The sequence below is a fragment of the Chelonoidis abingdonii genome, chromosome 2, assembly GCF_003597395.2.
Source record: "Chelonoidis abingdonii isolate Lonesome George chromosome 2, CheloAbing_2.0, whole genome shotgun sequence".
In the NCBI taxonomy this organism is placed as follows: Eukaryota; Metazoa; Chordata; order Testudines; family Testudinidae; genus Chelonoidis; species Chelonoidis abingdonii.
Genome location: NC_133770.1, coordinates 159,817,575 through 159,840,755, shown reverse-complemented (window position 1 = coordinate 159,840,755; position 23,181 = coordinate 159,817,575). Strand labels below are relative to the sequence as shown.

Sequence of the window (23,181 nt, the reverse complement as noted above, 5' to 3'; positions counted from 1 at the left end):
ATGAGAACTGCATGGTTTCACAGAAACTTGTCCCCCCCCCCCCCCAAGCTCTCCAGCAGCATGTCATATTACAGTCAGTATGTCACCAGAACTCTCACTGGCTGATCATGTCCTGATGGCATGACATCATGTCCCTTTAGGGTGACCAGCTGTCCTGATTTTATAGGGACAGTCCTGATTTTGGGGTCTTTTTCTTATATAGGCTCCTATTACCCCCCACCCCATCGTGATTTTTAACATTTGCTGTCTGGTCATCCTATGTCCCTTTCATGGGTGTTGCATATGTAACGCTGACAGATCCTGGTTGGCGACGGGCGGGATTGAACCTGGGACCTCTGGACCTTAGTGCATGAGCCCCTACAACAGGAGTGGCCAATCTGTGGCTCTGGAGCCACATGCAGCTCTTCAGAAGTTAATATGCGTCTCCTTGTACAGGCACCGGCTCTGGGGCTGGAGCTACAGGTGCTAACTTTCCAATGTGCCAGGGGGTGCTCACTGCCTCAACCCTGGCTCCCACAGGTCCTTCCCCCCCCCCCCCCCCCCCCTGCATGCCACAAAACAGCTGATCGGGAGGTGCAGGGAGGGAGGGGAAGGTGCTGATCGGCGGGGCTACCAGTAGGTGGTAGGTGCTGGGAGCAGGATGGGGAGCTGCTGGGAGGCTGCTGACGTATTACTGTGGCTCTTTGCAATATACATTGGTAAATTCTAGTTCTTTCTCAGGCTCAGGTTGGCCACCCCTGCTCTACAGCAGCAGCTAAAAGCCAATTGGTTGTTAGCTCAGGCTGTAGAACAGACTCATTTTATCTCTCTCGTTAAGTGATCTTGGTGCCACTAGATGGGACAGAGCACCACACCCAGGGGGGTTACACATACGCCATGGCAGTAGGTCAAAATAGGCAATATATAGTAGTCTTAGTACCTATTGCATTACTCTTTTACTAGCATTGCAGTCTACTTTGTTTGTAAGCCCTTTGAGGCAGGGATTATCTTTTTGTTTGGTTATGTTTGTGCAGCACCTAGCGCAGTGGTCACCTGGTCTAGCACTGAGGTCACTTGGCACCGCTGCAATAGAAAAAAAATAATAGCAATAGAGTTCTTCGTGTACAAGAGGTTTTAGTCTCATACTTGTATCCATTAGTTAAGACTAAGCAGAGCTCTGAAGTATAGTCTGATACACAGTTATTTTGTATTCATTTGCTGACAACCAATTAATTCTTGATCTGCTTGGGGTGTCCATGGCAAAATGTGGAAAAGCATAGCCAATGATGGACTTCAGCTTGTGATGAGTTAACAGTTGAACCCATTTTCTTCTCTGCCAGCTAGTAGCAACATTGGATTGTGGAGGCTTACCACATTCTTGCCCAGTATCGTGGCAGTGAAGGGAAAGAAAAAACATGTACAGTCATCCGTTTTAATTAATTGTTTCAGTTTGAGACAGACTTTCATTGTGTTTATTAGTATTAAACAGTTTAGACTTCAGCATTGTAAGAGAGGCTGAGTTAGGTTACAATTAAAAATGTTTAAATTCCTTCCCTGTTGTTAACAACTGATATTATTGCTGCTTGAATTTTAATACTTAGGTCCCGATTTTCAGAGACTCTGAGCACCTGTCTTTGACTTTAATTGGAGTGTTACGTGCTCAGCAATTTTGAAAACTTAGGTCCTTAGTTTTTCATGATGCCAGTGAACCCTGTGTGCTGCTTATTTACGTCACTTCACTTTGAAAATAGAAATATAGTCAGTTTCACTTCCTGGTTCTCTCATGCCAGCCTGCTGTTGCAATGTTTGGGTTGGAATCAATGCCCAGGGAAATATTTTAACTCCAGATCAAAACTGTTTTCATTGAAATTAAAAAAAAAAGTTTTATGTTTGCTAAAACTTCTTAAAAACAAACACCACTGAAGAAGTGACCATCTTTGCACATATCAGTGGAACAATACAACCGCACACGCTCTTTCCTCCAACTGCATTACGAGTCACGCCGATTGGTTGCCACGCTGACAGCAATACAAAACAACTTTTAAACCGGAAAAACTATGAAGGGTCTGATTCTTCACTGCTGGACACAGAGCATTTTATCTCTGAGGTCTTATTTTTCTTTAATTTGGTTTTCAACAGTTAGTATTGTGTTAAAGTTCACTTGGTGAAGTTCAACATGCTTGGTTGGATAACTGGTCCAAAGCTGAGTGAGTGTATGTGTGCACGCGTGTGTTGTGCGGGGAGACTCCAAGAATAAAATGCTAAGATGGCGTGTGATCAGAAGAAGGTTGAGAACCCTCTACCTAGACATTTGTGCATAGGAATAAAGCAGTTGTTCAACCAGTAGGAGGCGCCGCAAAGTAACTGCATCCAAGACCTCTGTTTGATTCTGGTTTCTCAAATGCAGTAGAACCTCAGTTACGAATGCCTTGAGAACGGAGGTGGTTTGTAACTCTGAAGTGTTCATAACTTTGAACAAAACATTATGGTGGTCGTTTCAACAGGTTAAAACTGAACATTGACTTAATACAGCTTTTGAACCTTTAGTATGCGGAAGAAAAATGCTTTTAATTATCTTAATTTAAATTAAACAAACAGAGAAACAGTTTTCTTCCTTTGTCAATTTTTTTTAAATTTTCCATTTATGTTTTTAGTAGTTTTATGTTTAACACAGTACTGTACTGTGTTTGTTTTGCATGTGTCTGTGTTTCTCCTGCTGCCTCATTGCATACTTCGATTCCAAACGAGGTGTGTGGTTGACCGGTGAGTTCGTAACTCTGGTGTTCTCAACTCTGAGGTTCTACTGTATTATGTTTCTCAAGTAACAAAACAATAGTCAGATCTCCCAGATGTAAACCTTTTAAGGGGAGATGTGTGGGCAAATCCTCCGTCTCCCATTTATGATTTATTCTTTTTATTATAATGTGTTTTTGAAGTATATTAAGGACGTGAACAGGGTCAAACGCTTAATTTCTCTTGCTATTTAGTTAATTTCCACCTGGTAATCACCAAAAGCAGAATTCTTACTGTACTCAGTAAGAAGTAGGTAGTTCTGCTTTTGTTGAGATTTTTTGGGATAGACGACAAACCACTGACTGCGTATAACAGGAAGCATGATCTCTGTGTGTGTCACTGTCTTAGCCTAATAGTGTCCTTATTATCTTCAGTGCCTCACAGTCTTTAATATACACTTATAAAGTTTGCAGACGATATCAAGCTGCGAGGGGTTACAAGTGCTTTGGAGGGTAGGATTAAAATTCAAAGTGATCTGGACAAACTGGAAAATGGTGTGAACTAAGTGGGATGAAATTCAATATGGACAAATACAAAGTAATCCACTTAGAAAGGAACAATCAGCTGCACACATACAAAATGGGAAATGACTGCCTGGGAAGGAGTACTGTGGAAAGGGATCTGGGGGTCATAGTGAATCACAAGATACATATGAGTCAATAGTGTTGCAAAATAAGGAAGCATCATTCTGGGACGTATTAGCAGGAGTGTTGTAAGCAGGACACAAGAAATAATTCTTCGGCTCTACTCTGTGCTGATTAGGCCTCAACTGGAGTATTGTGTCCAGTTCTGGGTGACACATTTCAGGAAAGATGTGAACAGATTGGAGAAAGTCCAAAGAAGAGCAACAAAAACGAGTAAAGGTCTAGAAAACATGACCTGTGAGGGAAGATTATCTAGAAAACAGAAGACTGAGAGGGGATATAACAGTTTTGAATAACATAAAAGGTTGTTACAAGGAGGGGAGAGAAAAATGGTTCTTCTTAACCTCTGAGGACTGGACAAGAAGCAATAGGCTTAAATTGCAGCAAGGGCGGTTTAGGTTGGACATTAGGAAAAACTTTCTAATGATCAAAGTGGTTAGACACTGGAATAAATTGCCCAGGGAGGTTGTGGAATCTCTGTTGTTGGAGATTTTTAAGAGCAGATTAGGCAAACACCTGTCTGGAGTGGTCTAGATAATACTTAGTCCTGCCATGAGCACAGGGGAGTGGACTAGATGACCTCTCGCAGTCTCTTCTAGTCCTGTGATTCTATGATATTTATTCTCACAGCACTCTTGTCAGGAACAGAAGTCTTCTGTCCCCATTGTACAGATGAGAGACTGAGAGGCAGAGAAACTTAGGCCTACTCTATGCTAGAAAAGGTTTGCCTAGTATCCTACTTTCTGAATTATACCTGTAGGACAACACAGGCCTTCATCTAGCATTTTGTTTTTAAATTAGAACCATTCAATAACTAAAAATCACCACACTGCTGATTCAGAAAAGCATGCAAAAGTGACAGGGCTGGGAATAAAACTAGTGTATGTTAATTTCTTATACTGGGATCTTCAGGAAACACACGAATGGTGCTGGTTGGAAAAAAAATCATGCATTTATTATAAAAACAAACAAAAATGTCCCCCTTTTTTTTAATTAAAATTTCAAGTGGTTCCATGATGGGTCAAAAGTGGGAGGAGGGGGAGGTTGGGAAAATGTAATTTTTTTTCTAATTTCAAAATTTGATCTCATTTCAAAATCTGAAAAGTTTAATAAACCAGTTCTACACATGAGCGTGAAACCCATAGTCCTACCAAAGAATTAGTTATTTGAGAATCATCCCCTTATTGTCCAAGTGTTTAATTTGACGTTTCTTTTAGTTAAAATTCCCTAGGAAAATATCCTTTTTAAGCAAACACATTAAACTACAATCTCAGCTAAATTTATAAATGATTTAATCCAAAACCATAAACACACTTATTCTTTTACTGACAGAACAAAGACTGCATTTTTAGATCCACTGATTTTAATTTATGGCTGAGATGCCTAAAATATTTTAACGGTATCTGTGCCTTTGCTGGGAAACCTGCATTAATAGAACTGAAAAATAAAAATGAACTGCTAGATAACTTTCTAGGTGGCCAGTTCTTGGTCAGCTCCAAAGACTGAAGATGTTCAAATCCAGAGCTTTGGTTTGGGTACATCCCAAATGCAATACGCACTTCCAGTTTAAGTGATAAAAGTATCTTTCTGGTATGATGCATACTGTATTGAGAAAGCTGATTTGCACATATTTAAGATTAAGTGCTTTTAAAAAATATAATTTACTTAAGTAATCTGTTAAAGGTTTTAGAAATGTGTCCAAGAACTCACTCAAAACTTTTCTAAAGATGTAATAATTCTTCTGCAGACTACGTGGGACGTTGTTCTTTATTTATGTCCTTTCCCACTTTCTAATCTTAGGAACCATTGTTGCAAAGAAAACTGATCTCAATCTGAAAGGGAAAGTGCTAACTGTGCAAAAAGCTGGAACAAATGGTTCAGATAAAATTGAGATAAAAGTTTTCTGTTCATGACAACCTTAACTTTAATCTTTCTGTAACGATCCTATATTGGTACTTTTAAACTCAGTACTTCGTGCTTGTCTCGTGTAACTCTAATACTTCTGCCAGGCAGTAAATGTAGATATAAATATCAACTATCTTGTTCTGAAAGGGTTTTATCTGCTGTTGGGATGGTTTAAATATTAGGGACCTAATTCTTATTTACACTAAACCTGGTTTACACCACTCGGGCAACGTAAAGGGGTCTCAAAGTGAGTGTAAATGTAATTTACCAGAGTTGCGTAAAGCGGCCTCAGTGTAAATGAGAATCAGGTCCTAGGTTTGTAGTACCTAAAGCCTCGTTCTTCATTGCCTTACACTTAGTGTAGTCATGTGCATTGTGGGTATGAAAACTGTCATTCCGATCCAGTGGTGGCACGCTTCCACTTTGCACAGGTGTAAAAAGCTGACGGATGTCCAAAGCAGTGGGGCATTAATGCCAATCAACTCCTGGAATCTCAGGATACTTCTCTCCATCATTCTGACAAAATAGGGCCACGTGGGGTTCTTTCGGGTAACTTTAAAAACTGGTATTCTGGGTAGGCATTGACATTCTCTTTGGCACTGTCCATAAGAGTTTGCGCAACAGCAAGCTAGGTAGAGAAATTGACCAGAAGCCAGAGTCTGATTCCGTTAAAGACATTGGCAAAACTCCTGCTGATTTCCATGATCATGTGGCGGTGGAAGAGAGATCATATTGTGGATTAGAATCACTGAGCTAAAGTAAATCACTAGGATTTAACATATTTTTGAGAGATTAATACCTTTCAAGTTGGGTCTTTCACCTCTTTGAAATCTAAGCAGTAAATAGCCCTGCAGGGCATTTGCGGGAGAGGAGGGGGGAGCACCTTGCAAACACAATAGCACACTTTTACCTAATCAGTTTTATAAACCACCTGTCACTCTGGGATCTAGGTGCCATGCCTAGACTGTAGATGAGAGTGAAAGCTGTCCAGAGGGGACAGTCAGGTCTCGTGTCCTGTTTGCAGGGAAGTTCACTATGTCAGGGATGAGAGAGGAATCAGATGCCTCTGATGATAAGTGAATAAAGAACATATGTGGCATGTAGATTCTTTTGTGAATTTGGAGCTAATAAAAGACGCCAGCTTGATAGTCATAGGGTCTAAAGTCCTTTGTTTATCCTCAGAACAGGCATTCTGTGGACAGTGACAGGGCATGCTGCTGTACACCCTCCTGTCAATGTGTCTCAATCCTGCCCTGAAGCGACCACCTCTAGGAGTGAAAAGGAGACTTCAGTCTCATAGACCCAGTCTCACCTTCTGCTTGCTGCTGAGACTGCCAGAGGGGCATCAGTTGTGAGGCAGATGTCAGCATCCATTGACAACTGGGCTGAGATCACCAGCTCATAGGCACTGAATGATTATCAGGTGGTGGTAATAATTTATTGGCATTGACCAGAACTGAAATAGTCAATGGCCTTAGAAACTGCTTTTCACTGAGACGGATATTCCAGGATATTCCTATCTTCCCTCTTTATTTGTTTGTTCTCTATTCAAAACACAGGCACAATTCATGTTGAATGCAGGGCACATGAGGAGGACTGGTAATGTATCAGGAACAAAAGTTGAGGGACCACAGTGCCTCTTTACTGGAGTCTGACTGATCTTGTATCAAGAATATCCAGAGTAGTTATTATTTGATTTGGAATTTGAACACCCTCAAATTTCAGAGATGCAATTTATGATTTTGTTCCAGTGTTGATTCTGTGAAGCCCTCCAGATCAGCTGCCCTTAAAAATAAATAGAAATATTGTCAATTGATTTAGTCCCCTTGGAAACTGACAAGCTTATGCTGTCCTGGTCTGTGGGTTCTATTCCCAGTTCTGCCCAGGGGTGGCTCTATGTATTTTGCCGCCCCAAGCATGGCAGTCAGGCGGCTTTCGGCGGCACACCTGCGAGAGGTCTGCTGGTAGTGTGGATTTGGTGCCATGCCTGCGGGAGATCCTCTGGTAATGCGGATTAGGTGGCATGCCTGCGGGATCGCCTCTGGTAATGCGGATTTGGTGCCATGCCTGCGGGAGGTCCGCTGGTCCTGCGCCTTCAGTGTAACTACCGCCAAAACCGCGGGACCGGTGAACCTCCCGCAGGCATGCCGCTGAAGGCAACCTGACTGCCGCCCTCATGGCAACCGGCAGGCTGCCCCTTGCGGCTTCCCGCCCCAGGCACACGCTTGGGGCACTGGTGCCTGGAGCCGCCCCTGGTTCTGCCACTAACTTGCTGTGTGCCTTTGGCATGTCACTTCCCCTACTCTGTGTCTCCATTTCCCATGTGTTGAATGGCTACAGTGATAGTTGCTATCCTTTCGAAATAAATTTGAGATCATTAGCTAGGTAGGGGGAGCTTTTCAAAGACTCAAATGGGAGTTAGGCCGCCAACTCTTGTTCACTTTCAGTGGGAGTTGGGTACCCAACAGCTGTCAGTACCTTTGAAAATCTCTCCCATGAGTGTGAAGAATTATTTATTAGTAGCACTGGCTCGAGCCAGGGAGCCAGTCGACCAGAGTCGATTTGAGCATCCCTGACTCTATGCGCATAGCGTTATTGAGTTAAGTGTGATGGCTGTGAGACCCCACAGGTGCACAGTATTCAGCTGTGGAATATACCAAGCCAGTTGTTGCGGTTCGTAGGGCCTGTGGGCTGGAGCCCCATGATGGGCCTTTTGCACATCCAGCCTCCGCAGATTAGAAGGGCTGCTCAGACAACTCGCTTTCTTGACCATGTCAGTGCAGACACGAGGATACTGCTGCACGATGACCTGCAGTACCTGCCAAAGACAGGATTAAAATCCTGCAACCCTCTATGGAACCGCATCAAGACCCTTGCCCTCAATTTCGATGCTGAGGCTCAATGGAAAGTCACATGGAGCGTTTCGACTGCTCAAAGCAAACAGCTTGTCGTTGACCCTGCCATGGAACCACTGGGCTTTGATGCATGTCAGTAAGACTGGTGTGGATTGAGTTGCATCAGAGCATCTCATGGGAGATGTGGACAGACCCTCTTTAAATGGAAAATGAGGCAAGCACCTGCATGCAACTGTCATCACCAGGCACAAACGATGGAGCACGTCATGCCCAAGTGTCCCCTTCGTTTGGGCTTGAAGGACCTTCACCAACTCACTGCTGTGGCAATGTGCTGGCTATCAAACCTAGATATAAATTGTTAGTCATTGCTACCTACCCAAGCCATATGAAAGAAGAAGAAGAAGCTTGAGCCCAGCATAGGGTATGTGGGACGTGTGCAGGCTTCCACGCATGCCTAACATAAGCCTTCTCTACATTAGAAAGGATTTGACAGTATAGCAATACCGGCAAACCCTGCTAGTGGAGATAAAGATTTTACCAGCAAAATAATTCTTTTGCCCAAACAAAATAACCTACACCCACCAAAAGCACTTCTCTGCTGGTATAACTATGTTTGCACTGGGTCTTTTGCCAGCATAGCTGTGTTGGTTGAGGATAATTTTTTTTATACTCCTGGCCAGCATAGCTATGCTAGCAAAACTTTGAAGTGTAGATCAGGCCTCAGTGTATTTCCCTTTTGGCTGGCACGTGCCCTGTTACTCCAGGCATGAGCTGAGTGCGCCAATGTGGAGAAATTATTTTGACTAAGTTTAAAATCCCTATTGGTTTTTTAGAGTGCAAATAAAAAAAGGAAGTGGAGAACCTGATAAAGTAGTACATAAAGCTATAATTGTTTTTCCATATTACATATATGTAAAATAAAACACACAAATAAAACACACACACTTGCAGCTAGGTAGTATGACTTTTGTGCATCATTATGATACACATAAGTTAGAATGCAAGAAAATAATATAAGCAATTACTGTGCACATTATACCAGCAAAAATTTAAACCCAACAGCAAGCTGTGTCGGTGGGGGGTAGTTGGAATTACTGGGTGAAACTCTCTGGCTTGTATCAGAGGGGTAGCCGGGTTAGTCTGTATCCACAAAAACAACAAGGAGTCTGGTGGCACCTTAAAGACTAACAGATTTATTTGGGCATAAGCTTTCGTGGGCAGTTCTTCAGATGCTTCTTTTCTGGCTTGTGTTATGCAGGAGATCAGCCTAAATGATCATAAACCTTCTGATCTCTGAAATTATTCAACTCTGTAGTTAGTGGGTGAAATTCTGGCTCCAATGAAGTCAGTGGGAATTTCAGTGGGGCCAGGATTTCATCCAGTGTAAGTGCAGTTACAGTAATTACTGTCTATACTTGTGGTTTTGTTTTTTGGCTGTTTCCCTACAATGGATTCTCTTGGCGCTCTGTTCTCGTGGCATAGTTGTGCGGGGGAGAGAAAGGGGCTGTGATTGTAAAGTTCCTTTGTCTGGACAGGCCCTTGAGCTGCTTAAAACATGCATTTAGGGGCAGAATAGGAGGGATTTAAAGAATTCTCTCTGATTTGATCACAGTGCTAACTGTAACTATATTCATAAATGTCACACAAACTGTTGAAAGCAACGTGAGCTTTGGAGTGTCCAGTCCAGGGCTGGCTCCAGGCTTATCAAGCAGGTGCTTGGGACGGCCACTCCGGAGCGGGGTGGCACTTTCAAGTATTTGGTGGCAATTTGGCGGAGGTTTCCTCACTCCCGGTTGGAGTGAAGGATCTCCCACTGAATTGCTGCAGATTGCGATCACGGCTTTTGTTTTTTTGGCTGCTTGGGGCGGCAAAACCCCTGGAGCCGGCCCTGGTCCAATAATAGCAGAATTACACCTCATGGCCCACACTCTGCTCCCATTGACATCAAGGTAAATATGTAGACTCCAGCAAAGTCAGTGGCGGTACTCCAGATTAATATCAATGCAAGTGAGATCAAAATCTGACCCAACTGTTTTCAGTAAGCAACCATAGCATTAACAGGGACTGTCTTTTTGTTCTGTGTTTGTACAGCACCTGGCACAGTAGGGTCTGGGTCCATGACTAGGTCTCCTAGGCACTAAGGTAATGCAAATAAACACTTGACAATAAATAAATGAGAGGAGAGATAACGAGTGTGAATATTTTGGACATGGAAAGATGGAGACTATATTACTTTTTCCTGCATATTCAGTTTTGAGTCAACTCAGCTACCCACCTCAGAGGGCCTGATTATAGTTAATTGAAATCAATGGAAAGGCTCCCATGAACATCAGTGGGCTCGGGATCAGGTCCTGAGTTGTTCTTGGTTTCCGAGCAGATGCTGTTATGTAAGGTCTGGTGTGCTCCCTGATTCCGCAGTATAGAATTTGCCACAGAATCACCCCTAGCTTCAAAATCTAGAATTTATTGTTGTTTTGGTCCATAAAATTATGCAGAAAACCTTCCAAATGTGATGCAAGTGTAACACATGCAATGTTTTTTCTGAGTCTAAAGCCAACCTGAAACAATAAGTCTGAGACTGGTGTAAACTGTTTCCTTTTAGCTCAGCAGTTTAACTCTGAAACTTAACGGTGGCAGTTGGGCAAAGTGTTTAAGTATGTGAGTAGTCCAGTTCAAGTCAATGGAACCACTTGTTTAAAGTTAAGCAAATGCTGAACTACTTTGCTGAATTGGGGCCTTGAACGTCAGTATTGTTAACTATTGCATGGCTGATCATTTTAGGATAAAAACCCAGCTGATGTATTTATTCCATGATGCCAAACCACAATTTTTAAAAAAATCTGAGACACAACTCTTAATTATGCTCTTCATCTGTTTTTTCCCCCCAGCCATAAACGTCTGGGCAATTTCAAAAGATTTTCTTCCAAACATCAAAAAGGCTTTGTCCCTATTAAGAATGGGCTCCTTGGGCAGTTCCTTATTTTTTTAAATGAAGCCACTGTTTGTTGGCTCCATCTTGGCAACAGACAGCATACCAAGTGCTCTCCAAATGGGTCTCCCCAATGCAAATGCCAACTCTAGCTACATGGTCACTGCAGCATAAAGCACATAGTTCTCTTTCCAGACAATAGTTCATGACTCTTCGGTTGAAAGATGTAATGAGACTAGGGCTGCTCAGCGCAAAGTCACTGAATGTGATTCTTTGTTCAGAGAAAGCAAGGCTCTGCCTTCTCTTATGAGATAGTGGTTAGGGCAGAAACGCCTTCTGAGAAGAGGGATGTGTTGTTTGGAAGGTGTTATCATGTGCTCTTGAAGGGGGTGGGAGGGAGGGAGGGCTGGATATTTTGACCTAAATGAGAGATAATGGACCCTGCAGTGGTTGCATTTTGCAGCCAAGTAATCTACAGTTTAAACATGCTTAATCAAATTATTGGATAACGAGGTTGTTTTGTTCTGTTTTGGGTTATACACAGAAGGATATGTGAAAGTTTGTGCCTCCATAAATCTTATTTCCAGATGCTTTGGCTAAATTTAGTTGCTTTAGGAACATTTTATCCACTGTGGGTGAGAGGCATTGTTGTTGGTTTAGTGGTTAAAACAGGACCATGAGTTAAGAGTCCTGGTTTTCTTTTGCAGCTCTGCTACAGATCAGTTGTCCATATCCTTCAACTGCCCTGGCTCAATTTCCCCATCTGTAGAAGAGAAAACTAACACCCACCTTTGTAAAGTGTGTTGAGATTCTCATGTGAAAGGCACTGTAGAAAGACAAAGTATTTACTTGTCTAGGCACATACCACTCATTGGTGAAAAGCCCGTTAATATGTGGCCTTACTGTTGACTGGATTGTCACCTTTTCGGTAAATTAATATTGGTGATATGGCATATATGGAATTGACCCAATGATCCTCATCCTGCTCTTGCTGTAAGCAAAGACAAAGTTCCAGTTGATTTTAGTGGAAGCAAGGTCAGGCCCAGTGATTTGCAAATGGTTGTGGTGTTAGTGTGGCAAATTAAGTCTCCAGACCTCTTGGACAGAGTCTAGTAGAAAGTGAGGTCTTGTGGGTTTTGAGTTCGTGTGTCTGTGTTCTTCTTTGAGTTTTTTCTGCTGCATGTGTGGCACTGGTGACACCTGATCTTTCAAGTCCCACTCTCTGGTGCTTCGGAGATCAGGAATGTACAGTACTATGTTTCATCTTGTGACCCACACACACAATGGAGCATATGAGTAAAACCAGACCTGCTCCTCACCTCAAATATACCATTCCTGCCCAGTTGTAACACCACTATGTACCAGCCCTTGCCGAGTGTGCACTCCCTGTAGACTACACTGACTTCCCACTCGTTTGTGGCTACAATTCAGGGCGGGCCTGGATACCTTGAAGAGCCCTGGATAAATACTGGCTATCTCCTTCCACTGCATGGATAACTCCTGTATCCTGTCTCCAGGGTTGATCAGAGTATGACACTTCAGAAAAAAGCAACCCCTAATCTCTGCACACAGCATCTAGCTAGTTGTGCAATGCTGTGTTTGTGGGAAATGGAATTCCTTCCTGATGCCTGCAAGGAATCAGCTTTTGCCCTGAAGCATGAGATTTAGCTCCCTTTATCTTAGTCTTTATAACTACAGTTGCTGCTGTTGGTCATAAAATTATTCATTGTCCTCTTAAATCCAGATGCAGTGTTTGCCCCTTTGACCTTCCCTGTTAATGAATTCCCCAGGCTGGCTACACATTGCTGAAAAAGTATTGTCTTAAATTTACCTGATGTTAATCAAATCTGGTGACGTTCTTATTCTCATGTAAATGAGACAAAGTGATGCATTGCTAATAATTATGCTCAAAGAATGTGATTGTTAGAAGAAGCCAAATTTCTCTCTCTCTAATGGCTAATACTTTTCCTTCTGTCTCTCTCAGCTCAGATGAAATTTTCTGGACTTCAAGGTTAGTTTTGCACAACCATTTTCATTAGAGAAAATAAAGGAAAAGAACAGCTCTTCTAAGCTTCCAAGTTCCATAGAGGAAAGAACGCAACTGAGGCTTACTCATAAGAAAAGCAAATTTAACTTCAAATATTACTGCAGTTCGGGGGGCAAAAGCTGATATACTTTTAAGTTGTACATGAAGGATTTTTATATCTTCATGCCAGGAACATGTTTATTTGGTGGGTGCAGATGACTTTTTCTTTTAAGCCCCAAAAGGTCAGTTTAAACACACACAATAAAAAGTCCAGACAGGCCATCTATAGCTATTTAAGCTGTCTTGGATGCAGCTGGCTCCAAGGAATAAGATGGCCCAGTAGCAAACAGTAAAGCTCCCAGGGAAAATATACCAGCAATTTGTCTTTCGTAACTTTGCACGTAAGAGTTGAGTAGGAGATTTTATATACAGTGACTCTGTGTTCTTGTTTAATTCAATCGAGCAAAACAAGATACTGTATATCTTTGATGAATAATGACGGAAGTATGTTTCTTCTGCTCAAGGCTATTACCTGTGGGGGTCTGAAACATTTCCCCTGTATGGAAGGAGTCTTGCTGTCCTCTCCTGACACACACATTGTGGTATGCTCTTTAATGCTGAAACTTAATTTAAACCAAATCTTAGAAAGGAGGATTGTGTAGAGCCCGCCCACCTCTGTTACACGCTCAACATCTCTGACTCTTTTTTGTTGGAAGCTAAAGCAGTTTCTTATGGAGAAATGATGACTTGCGTTTATATTGTGCTTTTTCGTTTCACAGAAGCCCAGAGTACTTAACAGCTATATGCAGCGGTCACTTCACCCCCTTCACTGAAAAGCAGCCACCTTTGAGGTGGAACATTGCACGACATTAAACAGTGTTTTAAGACAGAGAGCGAAGTAACATCCAATTAAACCACAGGAGCAATTTCAGCTGGTAGAATATAATTAGGCAAGTTAGAATTTGACCAGGATGCCTGGGTTTAATCTTTTAATTTTGTGAAAGCGCTATGGGATTATTAATGAGCACAGACTGTTTGATTTTACATCACATCTGAAGAATTGCACCTCCAGTAGCCCTGTGCCCCTTAGCACTGCCTACTGGGATGTCTGTCCAGAAGTGACTCATGGGCAAGAATTCTATTCACCTGAATCATCTGCACCACTTCCTGCTGCACCTTGGGGTGCTTTGGAGCTGTCCCATCCAAGTAATGGCCTGGCCCAAGCCTTCCTAGCTTTAGTGGTCTGACAGATTTCCTGCAATGATAGCATGACTGCAGGCAGTTCCTTTAGTCAGGGTAGTATATGGTACTTTTATGAAAACTTTCAGAAGTACTTGGTCTATCAGCCCGGTCCCCCCTCCTGCACCCTGAACCCCTCATTTCTGGCCCTGCCTCAGAACCTGCACCCCCATTTAGAGCCCTCATCCCCCTTCTGCACCCCAACACCCTACTCCAGCCCAGTTATAGTGAGTGAGGGTGGGGGAGAGCAAGCCACTGGGGGAGGGGGAATGTAGTGAGTGGGGGTGGGGCCTCAGGGCAGGGGAGGGGCAGGGGCGGGGCCTCAGGGAAGGGGTAGGGCTCGGCTGTTTGGTTTTGTGTAATTAGAAAGTTGGAGATCAGACTGGATGATCACAGTGGTTCCTTCTGTCCTTTGTATCTATGATTCTTGGCGAGGGGGGGGGAATCTCAGTCAGTTGAAAATCTACCCCAATAATGCAGTCATTGGAGTTACACCCGGTCTGAGTTTGGCCCAGTATCGATCAACACTAACAAAGCAGCATAAGAAAATAAGTGTTTATGGACAAATGCCTATTTTAGGGGCTGCAGGAAATTCACATAACCTGCCCACTCATTGCTGCATTATTTGTAGCTCTACGGTATTTTAAAGAAAGTTAATATGTGATATGATTTCCGGTGTGGTAAGCCACAGTCATTTGTTTATATTGGCTCCAAGCCAGGAAGTAATATACTTCGCCCGGACGGAAATAATAGGCATTTGATGTTGTGAATTTCCTGATGCAGCAATTGAAGACTTTTTTTTTTTAATTATGTTCAAAGGGCGCCCTTCACATGCAAACCCTCTGAAGTAGGAGCCACTTTGCTAGAGTCAGCTGGTAACATTTGCCAGGTTAATGTCCCTCCTTAAAAATGCAGTGTACTTCCCTCCCACTGCTTCTGTACTTCACCTCTGCAGTTCCTTAGGGAGTAGCTAGCCAAGAGACAACTGAAATCTAAATATGCCTTCGCTGCTCTGAGTTTAAAGTCTTAGACAAATGAGAGAGCTTCACTGGTATACCTTAAGGTGTGAATTTAAACTAGTGTAGTTTAAAATGATGTAAAAGGCTATTTGTGCAGTTAAAAGCCAATTCAAGTTACAACAGTGCAACTTTCTAGTCTAGACAAGGCCTCAGTGCCCATTATGACGGCTGTTCCCAAGTACTATGCTAACTCTAGAAGGTTGCAGAGCAAAACTCGTGTAGGCACTGCCGGCTTGGGGTTTGATCCTGTTCCCATTGAAACTCAGTGACAGTATTTGCATTGACATTGCTTTAGTTAGAGATGTAGCTCATGGTGAATCACAAGCTTGCTTGTTAACATGTTCCCTACTCAAGACACCAGCAACACTCACTTATGCCATAGATGTGCCAGATCACTGAGTAGCAGCTACGCTCTGCGGCAGCAGGCCCAGGCAACAAATATGGAGCATTGGAAATGAAATGGAAAATGTTCATCTTAGCGTGTGCTTGACAAAATGGCTCTCCCATCCGCTTTCTGAAGGGTTAGTAAATAAGGGCATTTGTCGTATAATTGGCCCAGGATCAATGCTTGTGTAATGACTTCCCTTCCCCTGCTTGGGTCATTAGCAGGGTTTGAACGCAGGACCTTTAGCATCACAGCACAGAGCTCTGCCACTCCAGGTAGTTGCTAAGATGTTAGTATGTTCTTATTCTTGAGTGGACCTGCTGCAAGAGGGAGATATGATATGCACATTCCCAGTCTGTTTACGCTCCGAATAGCTACTAGTCAGTAAAATCATTTGCAATGCTCTTCCAAAGGGTTTGGCCAGTTGCAAGACATCAGGTTGCAACATCTGATTATCTTCATACTCTCTGGCTCCCCTTCACTTCCCGCGTGATTATATTTTTTCATCTCTCTCCCTCACTTCTAGCAATCTACAATTACGAGGCTGTCCAAGATGTGGAGCTCTCCTTGCAGGTTGGTGATACGGTTCACATTTTGGAGATGTATGAAGGTAAGTCCCAGACCACCACCTTTCTATATGGTAAAAGTTTAAATCTCTGAAACAAGTTTTTTAAAATTATATCCCCCAAAATTAAAATATTTCAGTGAAAAGTTTAGGGAAAATGATTTTGTTTTGTTGCTTCTGAAATTGTTTGTGGAAAGTATTTACCACTTTCTGACCAGCTCTAGTAGGATACAAAACTTGGATCCAGATCCAAACTTCCAGTTAGTCTGGTGGTGTTCGGCCCATTAAAAAGATGGGACAGTTTTGAAGTTTGCATCCAGACTTTCCCAATCTGAAGAAGCTTGTCTCAGGCTTGTTTCTAGTTTTGAAGGAGTTGAAGTTATTCTCAACTCAAGAAATACAAGGCGTATTACTCGTTTTGGCATGTGAGCATTCTTCATGTGCTACATATTTCTCTAAATTAAATGTCTGTGTGTGTAATATGTGGTGATGTTTGAGAGAGTTCCTGTGTAATAATGTCACTTTCTTACTCTGAATCATGTTTCCCTATCTCTCTCTGAGTTGCATCTGCCTGCCATATTGACACATGCAAAGAATTTAAATATTTGGTTCCTGGAGAGCTAGTGACTATGAATGCAAGGTGGATTCTGTTCTGCCTCAGACATCAACAAACTAAGGCCTTATCTACATGGGACATTACTAAATGGCAACCGAGTGTGCTGTAAATTCACACCCTGGCTTGCCGCTCAGTAACGTCCTGTGTAGACAAGCCTTAGTTCCAGCCACAGGATCTTTCTTATCAGTGGGATGATGTCATGGATTTTCATACCCAAGGTGCTCTTTTCAGATCTGCCAGTTAGAAAAAATCACCATTTTTTGATTTGTAAACTGAACTGAGACATCTCGAGGGAGAAGAGTTCCAGGAGCCCAGAATATATTTGTCACTTTATGGAGCCACTTGCGGCCCAATCAGCACACAGCTCGGCCCATGTGACATCCTCAGGGCCATACAGGTAGTATATATATTAGGTGGGCTGTATTCACACTGCACACAGAGAGCTGCAGATGCAATCCACAATGGTAAATGGGTTGAGAGTCGCTCCTGTAGTTATTTTATGATTCCTATCACCATAGCATCTGAGCTCCTTGTGTTATTATGCAATACTTGCTGGGTATTTGTCTCTTAAGTACAAGGATGTTCTGTATAGCACATCACTAGCTATTAAAACTGCTTTAAAAATGGTGCAAATGAAAATTAATACTTAGATCTTATAATACTTAGCTGTTAAACTGGACTGTCTAATATTTCTCTGCTGGGAACAGAATAGAGCCAGCTATATCCTGTGAAGAGTACACTACCTATATCTCCATTTCATGATATCTCTGTTCTCTCCAAAAGCCAAAAGGCCTTTTGTGAATATAAATTGTCATCAGACTTCCGCAAATTGCATCTATTGGGGGGGAGGGTGAGAATATGTACAACTCCCCCCACTTTGGTATCTCCATTGAGCAGGGCAAGTTGCTTGCTTAGCAATTTGCTGTTAGTGAGTTGGTCTCCTTCCACTTCTCTTTGACCTTGACACTGGAGCCAGCCAGCCAGCCTGATCTTACATGTCAAAGCAGATTATACTGCTGATGGATATGTTTACAGTGATGTGTGTGGTAATGGAGGAGTGTGTTTGTGAGAGAGCGTTTAATAAGCAATAGAGCCAACATATGAGCCAATTTTGCAAAGAGGAGAGAGGCTTAAAGCTAAGAACAGCCTTTTTTTGTGAAGCTGGGTGTATCCTGAACTTAGAAAAAAAATAGCATTTTTACATGGTTGTTCAGTTTTCTCCTTAGCCAGCTGTTAACAGAGACGTTAAGTAGAGTAAATTAGTCTTCATGTTGTCTGCCGTCTGCCTGAAACTGCGCAATTAGGAATTTAAACTGAGTGTATTGCAAGTTCTTTGCAATAGGGCTTTTTATTCTGCTTTTGTACAGTATCTTGCACAACGGGATCCTGATCCATGACTGGTGCTGCTAGGTGCTATGGGAACACAAATAATAATTTTATTGGAAAGACGGAGGGAAGTCAGGCTAGGCATTTGTGAATTATAAAGGTTCCCCCCCCCCCAAAAAAAAGGGGTGCAGGTGGCTCCTTGGGGAATTCTCTTACAGATGTGGGTACCTGCTCCTGCCTTCAGCTATTTCCGCCCCCCCCCCCCCCCAAAAGAGGTTTCAACATAGAAACTCCAAATTTTCTTTTTTCTTTTGCTGTGGACACTCTTGCAAGTCTGTATTTCCTTTCTCTCGTGACCTCAGCTTTGTGTGTCTTGGTTTCCAGATGTGTATGGGTTGTTCTTTTGAGAAAAACAGCGTTCCTGCAAGAAATGTCTTTATTCCTCCTGTGTTAATGCTGCCTCTGTACAAGCTGAACTCTACCTTAACAAAGGCTTTTTTTTTTTTTTTTTGGTCTGAAAATCACTGGCTTTATATAGGTGCACAAGTCTCAAGTTCTATTTTACTAGGTTGATGGCTTCCCCAGAAAAGAAGCTCTGCCCTATAAAGTTTTTTCTCTGGGGCATATTAGTTACACCTCCAGTTTCCATCTGAGGGGTTGCTCTGAATCATGCAGAGAAGTGACATGAACCTGGCTTTCCCACATCCCAGTTGAGGGCCCTACCCCTAGACTAGAGTCAGTTTCTTTTTCTGGCCCAATGAATATTTAATTATTTATACAAAGTGGAACAGCTCCAACACCAGAGATTGAGAGAGTCAGAGACAGTCTCTGCAGGCTGCTGGTTATGGCATTCACCAGAGATTTGGGAGACTCAAGTTTGAATCCCTGGATCCTAGTTTTTTTGCATGCACAAAATTTTTTTAAAAAAAAAATCTTTGTTTTGCTCTACTTCGGAATGGAAACAAATGTGGAAACCCTGGCATTTTTCATGAAATGGGAATCTTGTTTTCCAGCCAGCCCTAGTGAGGACTTATACTGAGTTACCAGGATGTACACAGGGCAATTTTACCTGCAGTTGTCTTTCTCCTCCTTCTCACATCTAGAAACATGCCTTCTATTTACTCCTAATGTTGGTTCCCCCACTCCTAGTTTAGGCGATTGGAGCAGGGCTGTATTCTCTCCTCCTCCGTATGCAGTGAAGGAGTCTTGGTGTATTGGGCAACCGGAGCTTGAAAGCTCTTTCTATTCTCTATGCATCTGGCTCCGCTCCGTCAGAAAGAGCAGAAATGCACAGTTTGTTCCTCAGCTGCGAGACAGAAAGGTTGAAGCCTGCACTTGGCTTCTTTGTATAACAATAAATGTTATCTTAATCTCAGCTGGCGGGAGAGCTCCCAAGTCATAACACTGACAGAGCTAAGCAAGTCTAGATTGGAGGAGGCCCATGAAAAGACAGGGAGCTATGAAATGAACTAGAGGGTGATTATCTAAGACCAGAAGGCCTATGTGCTATTTGCCCTGTGCAGAGGGCCTATACACAGGGGCGGTTCTAGACATTTCGCTGCCCCAAGCATGGCTGCATGCCACAGGGGGTGCTCTGCCGGTCGCCGGTCCTGCGGCTCCTGTGGACCTCCCGCAGGCTTGCCTGCAGAGGGTCCACTGGTCCCGCGGCTCCGCCAAAGCCACGGGACCAGTGGACCCTCCGCAGGCACGCCTGTGGGAGGTCCACTGGAGCCGCCTGTCGCCCTCCCAGTGACCGGCAGAGCGCTCCCCAGGGCATGCTGCCCCAAGCACGCGCTTGGCGTGCTGGGGTCTGGAGCCACCCCTGCCTATACAATAAGGCCTTGCTTATTAAACTCTGCTCGAGAAGGCTATATGGTGTTTAAGGCCTTGTGAAGGATGTCTGCCTTGGGGTGAATTTCACCCATAAAAGACAAGTCATTGCCAGTAATTTAAAAAAAAAAAAGAGGATGGAAACTCAAATGGGCCAGAATCTCTAGCTGGGACATACCAATTCCCTGTAAAATTCCCTGCACTGGGAATTGCCTCAAGGAACAATTGACCCTAAAGGAAGGTCAGGGTATTAGAGTAATAGGTAAAACCTAAGGTCAGATCCACCGATGCGCGGGGGTTGAGGGGAAGGGGGCAGTTGCCCAGGGGACCGGGTGCTTTGGTAGCAGCAGCAGCTGAGAGCCCAGGCCCTATTAAATCGCCCAGGTGAGCCGCAGGGCGCCTAGGAGCGTGAGACTGCTCCGGGCCCCATGCTTTGAGGGATCCCAGGTCCGGCATGGGCTGTCCCTGAAGTGATGGATTCATCACTGCTGCCCCCGGCCTTTCCCTCACCAGGGACAGCCCTGGCCATGGGGCCTGGAATTTCTATCAGCAGGCCTGCCTAAGGTAGTGTAGTTACAGTGTGATTTCCCTCCCTCAGCATTTTCTTGTGCGAGAGGGCAGTGTTAAATTGTAGGTAGGACTCCCCTGGAAGTTGGCATAAACCCAAGCTAATCCCAGCCCCCTGTCTGGATGGTAAAGCAAAATCCCTGGCCTATCTCCACTTGTTTAGTGCCATTCGTGCCTTTAGGATCTGCATGTAGGACCCCAGAATAGCCCGGTGGTTTGGACACTTACCTGGGATGCAGGAAAGCCTGGTTTAACTCCCTGCTCTGAATTAGGCAGAGTCCTGTGTGGTTTCGCCAGGCTATCCGCCATTCTGGATGGGTGTCTTTCTTTGGAACAACGTACCAAGAGTCATGGTGGAGTCTGCATTATTTTTAAAATCCAGATTGGATGCTTTTCTAAATACATGGTCCAGGAGTTGTTGTGAGGAAGTTCTGTGGCCTGTCCTATGCAGGAGGTCAGGCAGATGATCACAGCAGTCCCTTCTGGCCTTGGAAACACTGAATCCAGGAGCCAAAGTCCATTGGAGTTGATAGAAAGTCCCCTGTTGACATCACTGACCTTTAAATGAGGTCCTTATAGTCCAGCTCTGTGGTTTGTGTCCTTTTCCCCTTTACTAAATGGTGTATGAAATAACGATTTAGAAGTCCCGATTATGGCCCTAGTGAGCAGGCCTGAGTTATTGTGAACGGTTCCCTTTTCCTACAGTGGTAGAATCCAGCTGGAAGGTCAGAGTAATACCATCTCAGATTGCGAGACTAGGTTGTGGCCTTGTCCATGGTGGGAGTTTTATCCAGTCACAAGCATCAGGGTAGCACACCAGTGCAAAAGTGATGGTCACTATCTTGGCAGATATACTGGGATTTGAACCAGGGATCTTGAGAGCTGATAGTATGGTATGAGCTGCTACAACTTGAGCTAAGGGGCCCAGACTGTCTAGGGAGGAGCTGTAGCAGACTGGATCAGCACAGAGGGGAACCTGCAATGCGCCGTTACCAGTGGGTTACACAATCCCCTTATGTAGGTAGGACACTATTTATTGAAACTGAAATGCAAACTCTGGTTTATAGCACCTTGGGTCATCTACACTAGAGGTTTGCCCTGGTGAAGCTACACAGTTGGTTGCAGTCAGGGCAGATCCTCTGCATAAATGAGTCTAAATCATTGACAGTGGTTGTTTCGTTGCCTTCGTTGAAAAGAATCTTAAAAGACCTTCTGTTGTGCCTTGCTCTGCCTATAAGCTGGACTTAGCACAGGATGGTTTATTCATTAAACATGAAACATCTGGTCAGAGCCAGTATCCTTAGAATTTTCCTCCCTTTTAAAGGAAACGCACGTGCTGTCATTTTTGAAATGTGCTGCTTAGACAGTCTGGGGGTCTCGGATTTGGCACTCCATTGTAAATCATGAAATAAGATTTTTTCTTCATTGTTTCGTCTGGGTGATCTGGCTGCACAAGTGTGCGTGCTCTTTTTGTTGGACAACCTGCTCCCCCGATAACAAGACCAGGCGAAACCCAGCCTGTTGTTTGCCAAATGTTGGCTGGTAGCTGTTTATAATTGGGGAGATGTGCTTTATGCTGAATAATCCACCAAATAGCAATAAAAAGACACCACTTTGCGTGTGCATCCTAACGCTGCCCCCTGGGTGAACTGTGCCTGTAGAACTTTTGCAGACTTCCTCAGAGTTAGATTTCACTTTAGCTCTTGGAATCTGTCCTAAGGGGGTGCAAATTCCAGTCCTGTTTGGAATCTCGTTTTCTAGCCCGTAACTTTTACCAGCTGTAGAAAATGGCAAAAACAGGGATAGAAGGGGAAAGAGCGCTCAGCTTTGGAGAGCTGGCCAAGGAGGTTTCATACAGGTGCAAATTATATTGTACTATCTGCTTCTGTCTCAGACATTGCTTTGATTGCCACAGGTGAATGGAGGAATCCCCTTTTCACTGCAGTGCAGTGGCTCGCAGTGTGGTGCACTGCAGTGAAAAAAAAGGATGGCCTTGTGCAAAAGGAAATGAACAGGGACTGAGGAGTTCTGGGTTCTATTCCCAACTCAGTCCCAGTGCCTCTGTGTAACCTGGGGTGAGCCACTTACTCTGTGGGCTTCAGTTCCCCATCTGCAAAATGGGCATAGTAATACGTTTCTGCCCCTCCCCCTGACTTTGTCTGCTTCGCTTGTGTAGTTTGTAAGCTCTTTGTGGCAATGTCTGTATATGTATAGCACAACTGAGTTCCAGTCCTGTTTAGGATCTCTTAAGTGCTACTGTTACACAAATAAACCTAAACTTACAACAGCAAACTAAAACAAACTTTTAGATGAGAGTTAAAAAAAAAAAAAAATCTCATGGCACTTTTTGTAAGTTAACCTCTGTATCCTGCAAATTTCAACATTCTACCTCCTTACATTTTCCTGTGGCATTTTCGTATCCTTTTCAGCTTCTGTCATAAACTGTTAAATAGCACACAGCAATACCATGTAACAGCTGCCCTCTCACACCCCAGGGGTGGCT

The 23,181-nt window shown here is 43.6% G+C and overlaps 1 protein-coding gene across 1 annotated transcript in view; it reads left to right on the top strand.

Moving 5' to 3' along the window:
* DOCK5 (dedicator of cytokinesis 5) overlaps positions 1-23,181 on the top strand; it is a 134,047-nt gene that overhangs the window by 14,274 nt on the left and 96,592 nt on the right. Inside the window, exon 2 of the mRNA XM_032795300.2 lies at positions 16,301-16,384. Coding sequence (XP_032651191.1) covers positions 16,301-16,384 — 84 coding nt within the window. The remainder of the gene's footprint in view (positions 1-16,300; positions 16,385-23,181) is intronic.